The 20,309-nt window shown below is 30.7% G+C and overlaps 3 protein-coding genes across 3 annotated transcripts; 2 read left to right on the forward strand and 1 right to left on the reverse strand.

The window, feature by feature from the left end:
* Positions 1-314: 314 nt before the first annotated feature.
* On the reverse strand, positions 315-6,349 carry LOC124419134. The gene is made up of 2 exons (XM_046947594.1): positions 6,343-6,349; positions 315-1,360 (listed from the first exon to the last, which is right to left on the reverse strand). Exons 1-2 carry the CDS (start codon positions 6,347-6,349, stop codon positions 315-317), a joined length of 1,053 nt encoding a protein of 350 aa, XP_046803550.1.
* Positions 3,619-12,071, forward strand: LOC111680176 (UDP-glycosyltransferase UGT5-like). The gene is made up of 4 exons (XM_023441804.2): positions 3,619-3,770; positions 9,104-9,413; positions 9,477-10,486; positions 11,261-12,071. The coding sequence occupies exons 2-4, from the start codon at positions 9,147-9,149 to the stop codon at positions 11,535-11,537; spliced, it is 1,554 nt and encodes a 517-aa protein (XP_023297572.1). The 5' UTR covers positions 3,619-3,770; positions 9,104-9,146; the 3' UTR covers positions 11,538-12,071.
* A 416-nt stretch (positions 12,072-12,487) lies between these two features.
* Positions 12,488-17,008, forward strand: LOC111680181 (sterol carrier protein 2). Its single transcript, XM_023441812.2, has 4 exons — positions 12,488-12,686; positions 14,452-14,775; positions 14,844-15,034; positions 15,816-17,008. The coding sequence occupies exons 1-4, from the start codon at positions 12,642-12,644 to the stop codon at positions 16,876-16,878; spliced, it is 1,623 nt and encodes a 540-aa protein (XP_023297580.1). The 5' UTR covers positions 12,488-12,641; the 3' UTR covers positions 16,879-17,008.
* Positions 17,009-20,309: the final 3,301 nt, after the last annotated feature.

A 20,309-nucleotide genomic window follows, 5' to 3' on the forward strand; every position in this document is an offset into this window, starting at 1 on the left:
AAATGAGATTTTTCATTTGAAATTCAGAAAATTCCAATTGAAAATGAGATTTTTCATTTTAAATTCAGAAAATTCTAATTGAAAATGAGATTTTTCATTTGAAATTCAGAAAATTCCAATTGAAAATAAGATTTTTCATTTGAAATTCAGAAAAATTCATTTGAAAATGAGAAATTTTACTTGAAATTCTGAAAAGCACAAAAGAAAATTGAAATTCAGATTTTTTTATTCGGATTGTTGCAAAAAGATGTACAATTTAAATTAAAAATAAAAAAATTAATAATAATAATAATAATAATAATAATAATAAACAATTAATGGCCAACGGGCATATTTTGCATATCTGCTGCTGCTTGATGAAATGTGGTGGAATGCTGTATAGCTCTACTGCAGTCCCCAACTGTAATTTGAGTGATGCCTTCATCTATTAGACTTTCTAGGTAAATGAGTCTTTGTTCCCCTACGTTGGGTGGTGCAGTGTTGGGTATAGTAATTTTTGACTTCACATGTGCTTTAATTTTCCCCCATATTGTCTCAATGGGATTGAGCATTGGGGAGTACGGACTCAATCTTAGTAACGTTGCTTCAGAATTTTCAAATAATCGTTCCAGCTTGCTGTGACATGGAGCATTGTCGCATACAACTACCAGTTCGGAAAGGTTGTTGCCCAAATCCTCCCATTTTCTAAAAACATCCTCTACATAGCCATTAGCAGCATTAGCGTTAAATGAACCTCTTTTCAGACACATTTTTATTACGCCTGATGTACCTATGGTCCCAATTAGGTGAATGTTAGGTCCTCTCGACGTAGGAACTGTCTGTACTGCACGTGTACCACATCTCGACCAGCCACGTTTCCGCCTACAAAACAAATTGAAATTTGTTTCATCAAGCCATACCACTTGCTTTCCATCTCTAACAAATTCGTTCAGTAATTGAACATATTCTCGTCTTTTCGTCTTATTGAGTTCATTATTCATAGAACTGGGTTCACTGTGTACTCCTTTTACTGTATACATTCTACCATGTAACGTATTGCTTATTGTTGATAAAGCAACTCTTTTTTCAGATTGCGCATATATTTTATTTGAAATTTCTTTTAGGGTTATATCGGATTTCTCCTCAACCCAGCTTAGTATATCATTAATTTCATTCTCTGTAAGTATCTTGGGCTTATTTCCTCCTCTTTTAAGCGCACATTCCTTGTAATTAACCACCCAGTTGTGAGCTGTTTTGTAACATATACCTAATGACGCAGCTAGCTCAGACCAATCATTACCACGATTTGCGGCTTCCAAAATACGACTACGGTCTTGGTCACTATATTTTTTATATTTTTTTCTTTCCACAATTTCACCATCTATTAAAATATTTTAAAATTATAAGTGAACATAAAAAATTTATTATTACTTACCGCTAATTGATATCCTGCATAATGGGCATCTCAGACTTGCTGACGAATAACATTTGTCATGGTAAATATGGCCACACGGGATAAGTTTTCGGACTTTTCCCCTAGACATATTGCACAAGCAAATAGCACACAAGTCCTTGAATTCCATAACTTTTTAAAAATTCTTTTAATTCAACTACGTATTAACACCACAATGCAAATGGAAATTATGTGTTTTATGACAGATATGTATGCATGGATTTCATAGCCAACTGTATGTATGAATTTATATTATATATATTGTTATATTATAAATTTATTTTTTTTCTCACTTTCAATTGCATTATTCTGAATTTCAAATGAAAAATCTCATTTTCAAATGGAATTTTCTGAATTTCAAATGAAAAATCTCATTTTCTATTGGAATATTCTGAATTTCAAATGAAAAATCTCATTTTCAACTGGAATTTTCTAAATTTCAAATAAAAAATCTCATTTTCAATTGGAATTTTCTGAATTTCAAAAGAAAAATCTCATTTTCAATTGTTCTTTTCCGAATTTTAGCTGAAAAATCTTATTTTCAATTGAAATTTTCCAAATTTCAAATGAAAATTCCCATTTTCAACTGTTCTTTTCTGAATATCAAATGGAAAATCTTAATTTCAATTGATATTTTCTCAATTTAAAATGAAAATTCTCATTTTCAATTGGAATTTTCTGAATATCAAATGGAAAATCTCAATTTCAATTGATATTTTCTGAATTGAAATGAAAAGTTCTCATTTACAATTGAAAAAGGTGTAGATTACGGCAAATTTATTTTGAGTAATGTATAACAAATAAATTTCTGTATTTGATTAACGTAGAATATTATTACAATAATTTTGTTTACATAAAATAGGTTTACGAAATGTAAAGTTGAAATTTTAATTATAAAATCGTTCCTCAAAAGCGAAAGGGTCTAAAAGTTTAAGACCGTCTAGAGGTGAATAACATTTGGAAAATATTTTCTACTTTGGAAAGGTATAACCGCCACGGTGATACGCCCATGCTTTCAAATTTAAAAATGATATAAGAAATTTTATTCCAATTAAACAGTCGTTTTAGAATTTTTTCTTATAAATGACAAATTTTTTATATCTACATGCCCGATCTTACCTTGCCCAAATTAAAAGAATTTGAATTTTATATTGTAATTTTTAAAGAACTTAAAAAAAGCTTTTAAAAACTTTCCTGTAATTTTATACTGGAACATTTTCGACAACGGCGTTAAAAAATTTGATTGGCGACTAGCCAATAATAAACATTGTTGTATTTTGCTACTATATGAGAAATGAGGCGAAAAAGTGATGCCCATCAAATTTCTGTACAGCATTGTCGTACTGAAGGCGAATTGGTAGAGTTGTCAAGTTTATATTTTATTTTCGAAGTATTAAAATAGTTAATTTTTTAATTAACGGATATAAGAGTTAAATTAAATGAATTGTGTTCAATTTGATAATGTTAACTAAATGTAAAAATATAATATGTAGAAAATGGTTAATTTTGTTAAATATCGGATATGTTTCTAAATATTTATTTAATTTTACGTATTATATATTACTAACACAACTTAAATATAATTGTTACAAAATTACCTACATATGTAAAACCTAGAACAAGTAGAACAAATTTCAGCAATTAAATTTCCACGTCATTTAAAAAATTCCACAAATGTAAATAAATCAATTGTTTAATAATAATTAAGGGGAATTTTGTCTTAAACAAAATATTCTCACATTGTAAAACAAAGAAAAACAATAAACTAAATAACTAATTAACTAACTCACTAACTAACTAACTAACTAGCTAACGAACTAAATGACTAACTATCTAACTAACTAACTATCTATCTATCTATCTATCTATCTATCTATCTATCTATCTATCTATCTATCTATCTATCTATCTATCTATCTATCTTTCTATCTAACTTAACTAACTAAAAAATTCAAATTTTGATTTCTTCAACCTGCAACAGATCGTTCAATTAATGTTTACTTTTCTGGCAACGCTCTCAGCCGACAATTTATGCATGTATTTGAAAACAAGCTGCAACAACAACAACATCAAATGAAGAGTATCTGAAAGTCGAAAAACAAAAACACACAATTCTCTTCAATAATAAATGTTCAATATATTACGAGTACGCACGCTAGCGAATCAACAGTTTAAAGTAAAATTTCATTGTGAATAGATTAAAAAATTTAGTACATGAAAAAATATACTATAAATAAAAAATAATAAACGGCGGCGGTTAATATAATACACTATAAAAGATACTCATCAAATAATGGAACTATAAAAATTTAATAAAGTGTCTATAGATTAAAAAAATGTAATAATGCAAATAAAATTTATACAGTGCACTCTTGTGTAGATCTAAAAGATCGTCTAGTTCAGCACTTTTCTGGCGTTGCATCACGTACTTTTAATTTTTTGCTAAAATCGTGCTTTTTTATATAATTTAAAAATAATCTAAATTAAAATTAATTACACAGTCATTGTCTGTGAGACCGAATGTACAGAGAATGTATTTGCAATTAATTAACATTGACTTTGAGTATGTTTGCACATAATTGATTACACACCGTAAAAAATGGTTTTTCATTACTTTTTCTTTTTTTATAACTTTGATGTGTAAAAGAAATAAATTTTCTTTTTTTTCAACTATTGAATACTTGCCAAAATGATTAACACACAAAAACAAAAAAAAAAAATAGAAACATGTTTGTAGTTGACTGACCTATTTCCTCTCGATTGTTTTTTTTTTTGTTTTGAAAGAAACCTACCAAAAACAAAAATAATATGCACATTTTTATGTGTGTATGTCGTTAACTATATGAATCAGGCATGGAAAATTGAAATTTTTAAATGAGAACTTTTGGAGTTAAGACTAGATAATACTTTACTATACAGTAAAGACTAGACTATAGACTAGACTATAGACAAGACTATAGACTAGACTATAGACTAGACTATAGACTAGACTATAGACTAGACTATAGACTAGACTATAGACTAGACTATAGACTAGACTATAGACTAGACTATAGACTAGACTATAGACTAGACTATAGACTAGACTATAGACTAGACTATAGACTAGACTATAGACTAGACTATAGACTAGACTATAGACTAGACTATAGACTAGACTATAGACTAGACTATAGACTAGACTATAGACTAGACTATAGACTAGACTATAGACTAGACTATAGACTAGACTATAGACTAGACTATAGACTAGACTATAGACTAGACTATAGTCTAGACTATAGACTAGACTATAGACTAGACTATAGTCTAGACTATAGACTAGACTATAGTCTAGACTATAGACTAGACTATAGTCTAGACTATAGACTAGACTATAGACTAGACTATAGACTAGACTATAGACTAGACTATAGACTAGACTATAGACTAGACTATAGACTAGACTATAGACTAGACTATAGACTAGACTATAGACTAGACTATAGACTAGACTATAGACTAGACTATAGACTAGACTATAGACTAGACTATAGACTAGACTATAGACTAGACTATAGACTAGACTATAGACTAGACTATAGACTAGACTATAGACTAGACTATAGACTAGACTATAGACTAGACTATAGACTAGACTATAGACTAGACTATAGACTAGACTATAGACTAGACTATAGACTAGACTATAGACTAGACTATAGACTAGACTATAGACTAGACTATAGACTAGACTATAGACTAGACTATAGACTAGACTATAGACTAGACTATAGACTAGACTATAGACTAGACTATAGACTATACTATAGACTAGACTATAGACTAGACTATAGACTAGACTATAGACTAGACTATAGACTAGACTATAGACTAGACTATAGACTAGACTATAGACTAGACTATAGACTATACTATAGACTATACTATAGACTAGACTATAGACTAGACTATAGACTAGACTATAGACTAGACTATAGACTAGACTATAGACTAGACTATAGACTAGACTATAGACTAGACTATAGACTAGACTATAGACTAGACTATAGACTAGACTATAGACTAGACTATAGACTAGACTATAGACTAGACTATAGACTAGACTATAGACTAGACTAGACTAGACTATAGACTAGACTATAGACTATACTATAAACTAGACTATAAACTAGACTATAGACTAGACTATAGACTAGACTATAAACTAGACTATAAACTAGACTATAGACTAGACTATAGACTAGACTATAAACTAGACTATAAACTAGACTATAGACTAGACTATAGACTAGACTATAAACTAGACTATAAACTAGACTATAGACTAGACTATAGACTAGACTATAAACTAGACTATAAACTAGACTATAGACTAGACTTTACAATGAATTATGGATAAGAGTATATGCTGGTCTTTCAAAGGTATTTGTCGATATTAAAAAGTACTGAAAGAAATACTAAGTATTGAATTTTCCATGCCTGATATCGTTATTAGGGTGGTTTAGAGTGTATATGAGAAATAATAATTAATTAGTATATTCTCATCTTTGGTTCTTGACTTCATAAAGATTTTGTTGGCCTGTGTTATATGACTATAAAAATACCATTTATTTGAAACGTGATTAAAGTAATTTGTTTCTAAATGTTTAAATATGATAACAATATTTCGATTTGTCATCATGATTTAATGTAAGTTTTTAATCAAACGATAATATAACGCATTGAGATAAAGCTACACGATTTACATTTTGGGAGAACCTTATTATTATTAATATAAAAGTGATTGTGACAATTTTACCGCAAAGGTTTTATAACTCAAAAATTATGTATTCTCAAAAATGGCGCATTTACAGTGAGCTAATTATATCAATATTTGTATAATATATGACATGACTCCCTCATATTACGATTCATATTGATCGGGTTAAACAGTTTGACAGGAAATGGAGTTTCGGGCCTGTTGTGAACTATTTTACCACTGACTCTGGTGGGAGTCGAACCAATGATATCCTGTTACTAACAGAACAAACCAACAAATCTGTCAATAATTTAAATCCATAAAAAGTGCAATCTTAAGAATATAATATAAAAATTCTGTAAATATAATAAGCATGCGTCCCTAATATGCTTGTGTGAGGGGTTTTTCCTTTAAATTTACACACAATATTAATATTTAGAAAATTTTAAACCAGATTTTTTAATGAGAAGTGTGTTTTTTTGCAATAAACATGTCTACATATGTTTCGTACATACATACACACATACATATGTACATATATATTCATATTCAATGGCAAGAATAACCGGAAAACTTTAAAAAAAATATGGCTTTGACCGTTTAGAATTGTGGCAAAAAGAGAAAATTTAGAAATAAATTGTAAGCGGCAAAAAGTATACAATGGAAATTCGAATAAAATTGCAAAGTTTCATAATATTAATTAATTATTCTAAACACAAACTATTAAATTACATTATAAAGTAAAAACAAAGTTTTATAAACATGTTTATGTTGTCAAATATTTGTTTTAATATAAATAATACTCTACTATTTGTAAACAATTAAAAAAACTGGTAAAATCAAGTAATAATTATTCCATAACAATTGTTGTTAATAATTTACAAAAAAAAAACAAACAACAAACAAAATAAGCAATTAATTAACCCAGACAGTGTTGACACATATTGTGGTTTTTGTCTTTGCTAATCTTATAGTCGACTTAATATTTATTTCATTATTTTCTTATAATGATCTTTTCAGAAAACATATTAGATCGGGTTTTTGAGTTGGCAATTAAATGTCAATTAATAATCAGTTAATTTTAAAAACTTTTAATAAAAATGTTGTTATTTCTTTTTGGCATCAGCTGTTTAGACTTTTGCATTTATTGCTCACGTTTAAACCACCTCCATTTCGGCGTTTAAAGTAGCAAACAAAATTAACTTATGGAGTTTTCAAAAATAACTTTAATTTAATCCCTAAACCTTCACCTAAAGATTGGACCTAATTGTCCAACTAATAATGAGGTTTTGAGGCGCTCGATTATAGACAAAACGATGTAGTTCAACTATAAGATCTCAGACAAGACTGAAGATAATGTTACAGATAATCAACTATAGTGCAGACTATAAACTAAACTTTTATCCAGACTATAGACAAGACAGTAGTTTAGCCAATAGACAAGACTATAATCTTAGCTATATTATGAACAAGACTAGTATAGACTATTCCCCGTATTTATAAATATATTAATCGCTTATTTTAGGTTTATTATGCACATTTTTCTATTCACAATTCCTTCAATAAAACATCAATAACTTTATCAAGCAATTATTAATATGGGGGTATATACAATGTATATGGACTTAAGGCAAGATTGTAGTCCAGACTATAATACATGCTATAGACAAGTCTACAATTCAGACAATGGTTCGGAATATGGACAAGATTATGGACTAAAAGCTAGATTATAGTCCAGACAGACAATACTATAGCGAAGACATTAGACCATACTATTTTCCAGTCCAAAGGCAAGACTGTAGTCCAAATTATAATTCATGCTATAGATAAGTCTACAGTTCAGACAATGGTTCAGACTATGGACAAGATTATACTCCAATCTTTATTCCAGACAATAGATTTGACAATAGCCTAGATTATAGACTCCAATCTTTATTCCAGACAATAGATTTGACAATAGCCTAGATTATAGACAAGACAGCCAGACTATGTACAGTATAGACTTAAGAAAAGATAATAGTTCACGCTATAGACAACACTACAATCTAGATTATAGACAGACTATAGTCAAGGCTACTGACAAGGCATGATAAAAGTCCAAACTATTGACAACTAGCTCTAGCTATATGCAAGACTATAGTTTAGACTATAGATAAGACTAAAGGCTAGACTATAGACCAGACAATAAGGGCGCGTTTCTTACTACTCAGTTAAACTAGGCTTAACTTGCTGTTAGATTAAACTCGAACCTAATTTAGGCGGTCTTTAACTGATGATTGTGTTTTTCTATTATGGATTTAAGTTCAGTTAACTCTGTTAGTATTGCCAACTTTTCACTCAAAAACATAAACAATGAACAGCTGTTTTGTAAAATGAAAAATTTTAAATAAACATTTAAAACAATAATAAAACAAAATGATTGTGTTTTTCAGTTATGGATCTAGGATCAGTTAATTTAGTTAGTATTGCCAACTTTTCAGTCAAAAACGTAAACAATGTAAAATTAAAAAAATATATATATATAAATATACATTTAAAACTGTAATAATACCGATAAAACAAATTATAAAAGTACTATTTACTTTAAATATTAAGATTATCTTTTTCCGAATTCATTATTATATTGTTTTCATTGATTGTGTGTTCTCACTTATAGCTTAGGTTTACTTGGCCAAACTTGAAATATATATTAAACCAGGTTTAACTAAAGGATGAAGATTATCTTTATCTGAAAACCCTGTCCTAAGTGGACCAAAAACAAGACCATAATCCTAAAAATCTTACTAACTCTAGTCTGGACTGGCCTCTGTAAAAGAAATTCTCCCTACAATCTCTTGTAAAGAAAAGTGTTGACGATCGCAAGAACCGATATATAAATTTATCCAATTTGCAATATTTCAAATTATGTATATATATTTTTTCCCAACCAGATAACCCAGCGGCTTGTTAATTGGAAAATTAGCCTAAAATAAAATGGCTTCCTTAACATGGATCTGTATATTTACAATTATTCTACTAACAACACCTTCAATCGATTGTCGACGTAAAAAAATTTTGGGCTTATTTCCACATCCCGGTGTCAGTCATTTTCATTTCTTTCATCCAATACTAAGGGGACTGGCCGAGCGTGGTCATGAAGTAACAGTGGTCAGTCATTTTCCCGACAAAAGTCCACCAATTGGTTATCAAGATGTGCCGTTAACGGGACGTGATACTTTGACCAATAGTGTGGATTTGAAGGTGAGTTTGAGCAGAATAAGATAAATATTAATTTTTATATAAAATTTCATTTTTTTGTTCTAGTTTTTCGAAAATCGTAATTTTTACAATCATTTTGTGGAATTTTTTATGCTCTACGAATGGGGTATTGAGGCGTGTAATCATACCTTAAGATCAGATGCTTTGCGTCAAGTAATGCGTCAGGGACAACGTTATGATGTCATCTTAATGGAACAATTCAATAGTGATTGTATGATGGGTGTGGCACATATTTTGGGCGCGCCCGTTATTGCACTCAGCAGTTGCGCTATGATGCCTTGGCACTATGAACGTATGGGTATGCCTATTATACCCTCCTATATACCGGCTTTATTTATGGGTCAATCAGAGGAAATGAGTTTAGGCGGTCGCATAGGCAACTGGATCACTTTTCATGGCATAAACTTAATGTATAAACTATTTTCAATTCCTGCCGCCGATTCTTTGGTACAATACAAATTTGGACGTGATATGCCTTCGGTGGGAGAATTAGTTAAGGAGACAAATCTCATGTTTGTGAATCAGCATTTCTCATTGAGTGGTTCTAAGCCTCTACCACCATCGGTGGTGGAATTGGGTGGTATTCATATACAAAAAGCCAAGCCTCTCGATGTGGAACTGCAAAAGTTTTTAGATAATGCAGAACATGGCGTAGTATTTATTAGTTGGGGATCCATGATTAAGGCTGAGACAATGCCTCCGGCTAAGCGAGATGCTATTGTTAAGGCTATGAAACGTTTAAAACAACGAGTTATTTGGAAATGGGAAAATGATTCATTGACCAATAAACCTGATAATATGTATATAAATAAATGGTTGCCACAACGAGATATACTTTGTCATCCCAATGTTAAAGTATTTATGACCCACGCTGGACTTATGGGCAGTTCTGAAGCAGCCTATTGTGGTGTGCCGGTGGTTTCAACGCCCATGTATGGTGATCAGTTCCTAAATGCAGCTGCCATGCAGCAAAGAGGCATGGGTGTCATTTTACATTATGAAGATATTAATGAGAATAGTGTACTCAGAGCGGTGAAAAAAGTTTTGGAAAAACAGTAAGTTCTTTGATTCAATTATCGATTAATGAGTGAAAGACTGTGCAATAGCACATGTGTTCTAGGGTTCTATAGTTGAAACGAAAAGTCGACTTTTCGACTTTTTGCATTTTATGAAAAGTCGACTTTTTTGCATTTTATGACTTTCGACTTTTTGCATTTAGTTAAAAGTCGATTTTTCGACATTTAATTTTATAAATAGTCGACTTTTCGACTTTTTCCGACTTTTTTCGACTTTTCGACTTTTTTCGACTTTTTCCGACTCTTCGACTTTTTCCGACTTTTCGACTTTTTTCGTAAGCGTAAATTTATAATGTTGCCATTTAACATTATATTATTATTACTTTTCGACTTTTTCCGATTTTTTTCGACTTTTTCCGACATTTCGACTTTTTCCGACTTTTTTTTTACTTTTTCCGACTTTTTTCGACATTCCGACTTTTTTCGACTCTCCGACTTTTTGACTCTTTCCGACTTTTATTTACAAAGTCGACTTTTCGACTTTTTTGGAACAAAATAGTCGACTTCGACTTTTCGACTTTTTTCGACAAAAAGTCGATTGTTCGATTATTCGAAAGTCGATTTATAGAACCCTAATGTGTTCAAGTGCAGTTTGTAGATCTAGTTGAGTTAACCCATAATATGTCTTTTAAACTTCATTAGAAGTATTGGCAAAAACTTTTGATTTTCGAGGTATAGAACTACTCTACTAATTCCATAAACTACACTAGACTGCTAGTATATTATTAATTACTTTAATTTTTCCCCCTCCAGATATTTCGATAATGCCAAAACGGTTTCCTATTCCTTTAAACATCGCCCTCAGGCAGCTTTAGATACGGCCATGTGGTGGGTAGAATACATTGCCAATACGGAAGGTTCACAACTGGTCAAATCATCCTCAGTTCATATGTCACGTTTCGTTTACTACTCCTTAGATATCTATTTAATTTTTGCCTTCGTTCTTTTGACTACGATCGTTTCTTGGTATTGGATCATCAATAAATTAACTTCGAAACGTAATAAACAACAAAAGATCAAAACAAAGTAGAGGCAGCAGATCAGAGCTAACTGTGTGTGGAGGCGAAAATTAATCAAACGAATTTAGATTATTTGTGTGGACTTGTGTAATTTGTGATATATTTTTTTTCCTTTGAAATTACAAAAAAAATAAAAGATTTATTTGCACAAAAAGTGCGATGATGAGATATATAATATATATTAATATACCTACTGCTATATATAGACGGTTTTTAGATCTTACAACGTTGACAGTAAAATACGCAGAAAATGTCTAATAATACTGTCAACTAACAAATTTTGTCTTGCAATATTTTCGGTAATGCTTTTTCTGACAATGTTGCAAAAGTAAAAATTGCAAGTCCAGACTATTATTAGACATTTTCTGAACATTTTAATGGCAGCGTTGTAAGATCTGATAACTGTGTATCACGGTATATTACGATTTAAATATTGAAATTATTTTATTTTAAAACTCAAAAAAACAAATTTTAAGATTTTTTTTAATTTAAATTAAAAAATGTAAAAAAACGATTTTTAATAAAATGGAAATTATATTTTTATATGTCTTCATGATTAAGAGATTGATCAGCATCTTAATACATAATTAATATCTAAACGGATTTTCAAAAATCTGTTTTTAGTGAAAACATTTGAAGAAACACTAATAATTTGCCTAAAGTAAGTCAGTAGTGTTAAATCACATAAGTATATAGTTGTAATCGTATCAATTAGGAAATATGTAATAGAAAATGGCTAAAATTCCATTAAAAACTTTAAATTTTCTGTTATTTTTACAAAATTCTTATTAGAGTAAACTTGTAAGCTATCGTTTTTTTTTTACCACCACTATGGCTTAATAAAACCAAAATAAATTACCATCTCTAATGTAAAAGTATTGCCAAACCCCTTATCTTTAAGTTGGCAACACTTGTGCTGAAACAAAAACAAAGTAATATTTTTTTTTATTATCTCTGCACATACATTCTTATATACCCATAGTAATTATTAATGAAAAATTTTGCAATTACTCTAATTCATTAACTAAAGGGAGTTCCAACAATTAACAAGGAATTAACGAATATTTTACAAAAAAAAAAACATTCCAGTTATATTAATTAGAAACAAATAAAAAATGGCCAAAACCCGTGTTTATGTTGTTGGTGTCGGTATGACCAAGGTATGTACAAATAAAAAAAAAAAAAAATAAATAAAAAATCTACTGTTGATTGTTGAAATAAAAGAAATATTAAGCAACTTACTTTTGAACTTTGATCTTAAAATATTTCTGCATTTATTTGTTATATATTTTATTAAATAAATTAATGTTTTTGGTCCGATATACTTGAAATTATAATGCAAATTAGTTTTACTATAGTTTGGAAGCGGTAAGAGGTGTAATAGATACCAATAAAAAGTGGTACACTTATCAAGAGGAATCAGTTTTAGAGTGTGAAAAATGGACTTTGCTTTGTTGCTATAGAAATGTTTAAAAGATTTTACAATGTTGAAGGCTAAAGTCTATATTTTAGGAAAATACATAATTAATAAGCAGAGGCTCCTTTTATGGGGAAAATCTATTAGTTTTAAATAATTTAACCCTTTGTGAGCTAGTGTTAATTTTTTATGACCAACATCTCGGTAGTAAGATAGGTTTAATTCACCTAAGAATTAGATTCGTATTTTTAAGCTCAATTGCAATATGCGTTGGGCATCATAAACTCGAAATTTTATGATAATTTTCTGAGACTTTGCAGCAATGGCCTTCTGTGCTCCAATTTTCCTCTCTCAAAAAACTATAAATTTATTTCGTCGAATAAGTACATAATCATCACTCATTTTGGCTTTAATTAAAACAAGTACATTAAAACACAACCATTTGATAAATGAACACTAGATTCCAAGAAACCAAAGGTAATAAAAGCCAGTTTTATATTTTAGGGAAAGTTGAGCAGTTAGTATTATAATTAACACACTGTTAATAAACATATTAGATTTTAACTTAACAGTTTTAAGTAACTAGAACTGAATTAAAACTTAATTGAAACTGATCTAGAACTGAACTAGAGCTGAACTAGAACTGTATTAGAACTGAACTAGAACTGAACAAGAACTGAACTAGAACTGAACTAAAACTGAACTAAAACTGAACTAGAACTGAACTAGAACTGAACTAGAACTGAACTAGAACTGAACTAGAACTGAACTAGAACTGAACTAGAACTGAACTAGAACTGAACTAGAACTGAACTAGAACTGAACTAGAACTGAACTAGAACTGAACTAGAACTGAACTAGAACTGAACTAGAACTGAACTAGAACTGAACTAGAACTGAACTAGAACTGAACTAGAACTGAACTAGAACTGAAATAGAACTGAACTAGAACTGAACTAGAACTGAACTAGAACTAAACTAGAACTGAACTAGAACTAAACTAGAATTGAACTAGAACTGAACTAGAACTGAACTAGAACTGAACTAGAACTGGACTAGAACTGAACCAGAACTGAACTAGAACTGAACTAGAACAGAACTGAACTGAACTAGAACAGAACTAGAACTGAACTGAACTAGAACTGAACTAGAACTGAACTAGAACTGAACTAGAACCGAACTAGAACTGAACTAGAACTGAACTAGAACTGAACTAGAACTGAACTAGAACTGAACTAGAACTGAACTAGAACTGAACTAGAACTGAACTAGAACTGAACTAGAACTGAACTAGGACTGAACTAGAACTGAACTAGAACTGAACTAGAACTGAACTAGAACTGAGCTAGAACTGAACTAGAACTGAACTAGAACTGAACTAGAATTGAACTAGAACTGATCTAGAATATAACTAGAACTGAACTAGACATGATTTAGAACTTAACTAGAACTAAACTATCAATATCAAAATACGTCAAATTTTTATTAATTCTATTAATTTCCTCTAGTTTGAAAAACCTGGTCGCCGGCAAGATGTCTGTTATCCCGATATGGCCAAGGAGGCCATAACCAAGGCTTTGGCTGATGCCAAAATCACCTATAATGAAATTCAACAAGCCACAGTCGGTTATGTTTATGGTGATTCCACCTGTGGACAACGTGCCCTCTACGAAGTAGGCATGACCGGTATACCAGTATACAATGTCAACAATAACTGCTCTACCGGTTCCAGTGCATTATATTTGGGTAAACAAATTATTGAATCCGGTAATGCTGATTGTGTTTTAGCTTTGGGTTTTGAAAAAATGGAACGTGGTTCCCTATCAGCTAAGGTAATGGTTAAAAACTTAATAATTCAATAATATAACTAAAACAAAATTCTTTTTTTTTTAATAATAAGTATTTTGATCGTGCCAATCCTATGGAACGTCATATTACCGAAATGGCAGAATTAACTGAAATCGGCACTGGTCCAATGGCTGCTCAAATTTTCGGTAATGCTGGCTTAGAGCATATGAGAAAATATGGCAGTAAACCAGAACATTTTGGTAAAATTGCATGGAAAAATCATAAACATTCTGTAAATAATCCGTAAGTTAAAATACCTTTATTATTTAATATCAATATTCATATTTCATTTAAATTATTTTTACTGATATCTTATCAGTAAATAAGTATAATATATAGGAACAAAGTTTATTTTTTTTGGTTGTATATATTTATTAATAAACTATCGCACCTGATTAGTATTTAAAAGAAGCCTAAAATAATGAAAGTCATTATTGTTTATTAAGGTTCAACAAAATAATTAAATTTCAATATATTTAAACTGAAATTGATATGGAGTCCTTAGCTGTAAACAGGACCGTTTGAATTATACAAACAATTTAAAAAAAAAAATTCAAAAAGTTTTAATTTTTAATAATTGTTTAATTAACCTTTGACTTTGATAAGTAGAATGTAAATTTTTTATAATTTTAAGGATTTTAAATATTAATACTTATAACGAAATTTTCAAAAAATCAATAGAAATTATTTTAAATGTGAAATTTAAGAAAAAAGTGAAATTTTCAAATTTTGACCATTTTTGCCATTTGTAAAGAAAAATTATCGAAAAATTATACTTTTCGTAAAAGTCGTACTTTTAGTGAATAGTAGTGGTTTGCCTGAGAACGCCTTTAAAAAAAAAATAGTTAAAAAGTTTTTATCACCCCTGACCATATTTACCATTCGATCATTGCTCATTTATACATGATTTCCATTTATCACCAAGTTAATACTAACATTAATTTTACACTTCGACCCAAAGTCAACCTTCCAACGAGTATAACATTTTGAGTTTTTTTTTTATTTTTAATCAATAACCACACAGCTATTCGCAATTCCGCGATGAATACACATTGGAACAAATTATGAAATCACCCACCGTTGTAGAAGGTGTCCTCACTAAATTACAGTGCTGTCCCACCTCTGATGGTTCGGGTGCAGCTATTTTAGCTTCTGAAGCCTTTGTACGCAGACATGGTTTAGAATCACAAGCTGTTGAAATTGTTGGCATGGAAATGGCATCGGATCCCGAGTCAACCTTTAAGGATAAGTCTCTTATGAAAATTGCCGGTTATGATATGACCAAATTGGCTGCTTCTCGTCTATTTGCCAAATCCGGTTATAAACCTACTGATGTACAAGTTGTCGAATTGCATGATTGTTTCTCTGCCAACGAATTGATTACATACGAGGCATTGGGTTTGTGTCCAGAGGGTGGTGCCGCTGAGCTTATTGATCGTGGTGATAATACCTATGGTGGTAAATATGTTATCAATCCCAGTGGTGGTCTTATCTCTAAGGGTCATCCTTTGGGTGCTACTGGTTTGGCTCAGTGCGCTGAATTATGCTGGCAATTGCGAGGCTTGGCTGAGAAACGTCAAGTTAAAGATGTTAAATTGGCTTTACAACACAACTTGGGTTTGGGCGGTGCTGTTGTGGTTTCCCTCTATCGCTTAGGTTTCCCTGCTGCTGCTGGTGTTAAATACAATTTAACTTCTGCCACTAATGTTGATGGTTTCAAAGTGGCTCCTTTAATGAAACTCCTAGAAGAAGCCATGCAAGAAGATCAAGATAACCTTATTGAAAAAGTTCGTGCTATTTATGGTTTTAAGGTGACAAATGGTCCCAATGGACAAACTGCTTACTGGACTATTAACGCTAAAGTAGGCAAGGGCAAAATTACCTTAAATGGCAAAGAAAAATGTGATGTTACTTTCATTATCAGCGATGAAGATGTCACCGACTTAATGACTGGCAAACTCCCTCCCCAGAAAGCTTTCTTCCAAGGCAAAATCAAGATTCAAGGTAATATGGGTGCTGCTATGAAGTTAATGGATCTTCAACGTAATACCGCTGGTCGCATTGAAGCTTTGCGTGCCAAGTTGTAAAGTGTTTTTAAAGTTTATTATTTTTTGTTTAATTTGCGGAGGAGGATGTACATTTATATTTTTTATATACGATAAATTGTTAAAATTATTTTACTTTATTTTATGGTAATAAAATTTTTTATAATTCTAATTATTATTTTTTAATTGTTTTAATATAAACTAGGAAAGTGTGCGCTACTTGTTCGAAGATAGATAGATAGATAGATAGATAGATAGATAGATAGATAGATAGATAGATAGATAGATAGATAGATAGATAGATAGATAAATAGATAGATAGATAGATAGATAGATAGATAGATAGATAGATAGATAGATAGATAGATAGATAGATAGATAGATAGATAGATAGATAAATAGATAGATAGATAGATAGATAGATAGATAGATAGATAGATAGGATTTATAGTTGCTTTATATTGCTTTGTGTGTTGGTTATCGTGGTAGTTCACTGCGTGCATGTAGAATCGTTTTGACAGGATCACTCCACTCGTCAGATATTGTACTGTGTAGTATTAGATCCAGCCTGTAGCCGTGGCAAATCTTAATATGTCATTTAGTTTAGACTCTCACCATGCTTGGGAATAAAGTTACTGTCAATAAAGTGTTTTATCTTCGCGGCTTAATCAGAGCATTCGCAGAGAAGATAGAAGACCCTTTCTTACTTCTCTCCATCTTTGCAACTCGACATTGTTCATTGAAGATGTTAAGCCGATTCTGCCCAGTGTCCTATTATTACTTCTTTAAACTTTGATATTTCCCACCTATTATAGGAGATATCAAAAGCAAAACATATTTAACAAGTTCATTTATAATGTTCATTATAATAATCCTTATACGCAAAAGCCCACAGGAGCTTCACTCTCAACAAAAATTACTATGTTGCCACCAATATTGAGACCCCAGAAACAACATATTTGAGCCATTAGTAAAGATTCTGTTGCTATATTCGCTCGGTAGATTACTCCTACATTAATCGTGCTGTCGGCAGTTATTGAAATCTATAGGTAGGATTCAGAGCTTCTAAAGGGCTAGTCATTCTTATGCATGCTGATGTACAACATATTTCTTCTTTGTTGAAAGATTGATATATAATAATTAATATATGATAATAGTACGTACTATAGCTGCATACATCCTTCTGACTATGTTGAGTCTAAGTTACTATTTAATCACAAATATCTAACTACAGATGTAGTAGGATACCGTTGACCTTTTGACTCTGTATTAGATGTTAAGTTTCTAAGATAATTTGGAGCGTATGATAATTTCTAGATATTTAGCATTGTCCGATAAGGGAATTTCGCAGTTCTTTAATCTTAGTAACATCGTCTTTGTTGTGAATAGTACCAGTTCTGTCTTGCTTGGATTTACTTCTAGGCCACTGTCTTGCAATCATTTTCCAATTGTTAAGTAGCTACTCCCAGTTGTTGAGTCCACATAAGCCAAAACTTTTATACACTCTCATGTTCAGTTCAATAAGAATTGAGTTAACAACGATGAGCCAAAGCAGTAATGAGATTATGCCACCAGTGGTGTTCCTTATTTCACTTGCTTGTACCTAACGATTTAAACATTGTTGCTATCTAGTTGTTAATATGCTCTTAAACATCTAGATTAGCAAAAGCTTGTAGAATTACAGAAGTATTTTTTTTACATTATTGAAACCACCTTCTATGTCTAAGAAGGCTCCCATAGTTTATTGTTAAAAATTCAAGAGATCTTTCACGGACAACCTTGCGCAGTGCTATTTCCCTTAGATCGATCTTTAAGTTAGGCTTATTGACTAGTTGAATGCTGCGATAAGCGATGTGTCTTTCCAGCGTTTGATGAAAGACTAATTAGACGAAAATCTTTAACATGACTTCTTTTTCCAACTTTTGAAATAAAGACGAACATAAAGTTTCACCAGTTGACGGCTAAGTGCGAATATTCTATGGAGCCAAGGTTTGGTTTGTCTCTAGTACTCATTCCAAAGCCTGTATCATTCGCTAAATTATCATATCAAATCATTTATTTTTACAATAAGAATTTCTAATTCCATTGTGATACCTGCAAAATTTCGGACAACCTTTTGCAGAGCTATTTCTCTTAGATCGACCTTTAAGGTTCGAGCAGCGATAAGCGTTGAGTCTTCCCAACGCTGAAAAGATTAAAGACTAATTAAACGAAAATCTTTAGCAAATTTCATGACTTCTTTTTCCAACTTTTGGAATAAAGACTAATGATTAAAAGATAGGTTGAGCGCGTTAATATTCCATTTAGTCAAGAGATGGTTTGTCTATCATTCCAAAGCCTGTAGCACATGCTAACATCTCATATCAAATTAATAATATCAACAATAAGAATTTTTAATTCCATTGTGTTACCTACCAACAAACAGAACTTGTGTACTGCATTTTCCGGGTAATTTTAACCAGTAGTACCTATAAACACAAAGTCATCTTGCAATCATTTCCCAAATACAAATGAAACAATCTCAATCACTGGCAAGTGTATTTTATTTCACATTTCCAAAAACAAATATTCTCATGCATTCCAATGTTTTTTAAACATCCTGTTATATTCTTAATAATATTTCCTTAATTTACCGACAATTCTTAAATTCCACTAATTAATAATTCAGCTAAGGTCTAACCATAATTTTATAAGACATAAGACTACATACCAACATGCATTTACAAAAAAAAAAAAAAAGAATATAAAACTTTTATATTTTAAAACCCAAATTTACATAAAGTTCAGATTAAGACGAATGTCAAGGCACTCTTCAGTAAAGAAATATCATTAGAAATTAAAGATACGGTTACCAAACGTCTAAACGTCTGCAATATGCCACTTGTTTTCTTTAACTTTACACCTTCTATGAAATTTAATTTAAGGTCCGCCTAATAAATCAATTGAAAGTTATGGTCTCTAATCAAATATTTTTTAAGGTTCTTTCTTTTCTTTAAACATGAGGGTTATAAGCGTGTGTAATATATAAAATCAAATGAATAATTTCTAATAATTTATAAATTTTAAGACATAAAATAATGTCTCATGCACGCGTTGCATTCTTTTATTTCGTATATTTTGAACAGTAAATTTTTATTAAATACTATTAAAGAAATGCTTGTTATTATGCACATAACAAACCAGGTTTAAATAATTTTTATGAGAAGAAATAATATTCTACATACAAATACTTACCTTACAACATACCAAAACCTAACTTACAGTAGTTAATTTATTTTTTTTAAATCCGGGTCTTTTCACTACTTTCTTGTCATAAATCTATTGGGACATTATGGATTTACTTAAGATTTCTGATTATTCATCAGAATTCCAAGGAAACGTGATAAATTTAAAAACATTTATAAACATTACTACTTTTCAAGCTCCTTTAGAAAAAGTTCCTTTTTTAATTCTAGGTTAAAAATTTATTGACC

Source organism: Lucilia cuprina, chromosome 2 (genome assembly GCF_022045245.1).
Source record: "Lucilia cuprina isolate Lc7/37 chromosome 2, ASM2204524v1, whole genome shotgun sequence".
NCBI classification, from domain to species: Eukaryota; Metazoa; Arthropoda; class Insecta; order Diptera; family Calliphoridae; genus Lucilia; species Lucilia cuprina.

Excerpts from the sequence above, each read along its gene's own strand:
- LOC111680176 (XM_023441804.2), top strand. The coding sequence starts at position 9,147 with ATGGCTTCCTTAACATGGATCTGTATATTTACAATTATTCTACTAACA. Across the intron at positions 9,414-9,476 it reads CCAATAGTGTGGATTTGAAG|TTTTTCGAAAATCGTAATTT; the intron begins GTGAGTTTGAGC and ends TTTTTGTTCTAG. Across the intron at positions 10,487-11,260 it reads AAAAAAGTTTTGGAAAAACA|ATATTTCGATAATGCCAAAA; the intron begins GTAAGTTCTTTG and ends TTCCCCCTCCAG.
- LOC111680181 (XM_023441812.2), top strand. The coding sequence starts at position 12,642 with ATGGCCAAAACCCGTGTTTATGTTGTTGGTGTCGGTATGACCAAG. Across the intron at positions 12,687-14,451 it reads TTGGTGTCGGTATGACCAAG|TTTGAAAAACCTGGTCGCCG; the intron begins GTATGTACAAAT and ends AATTTCCTCTAG. Across the intron at positions 14,776-14,843 it reads GTGGTTCCCTATCAGCTAAG|TATTTTGATCGTGCCAATCC; the intron begins GTAATGGTTAAA and ends TTTAATAATAAG.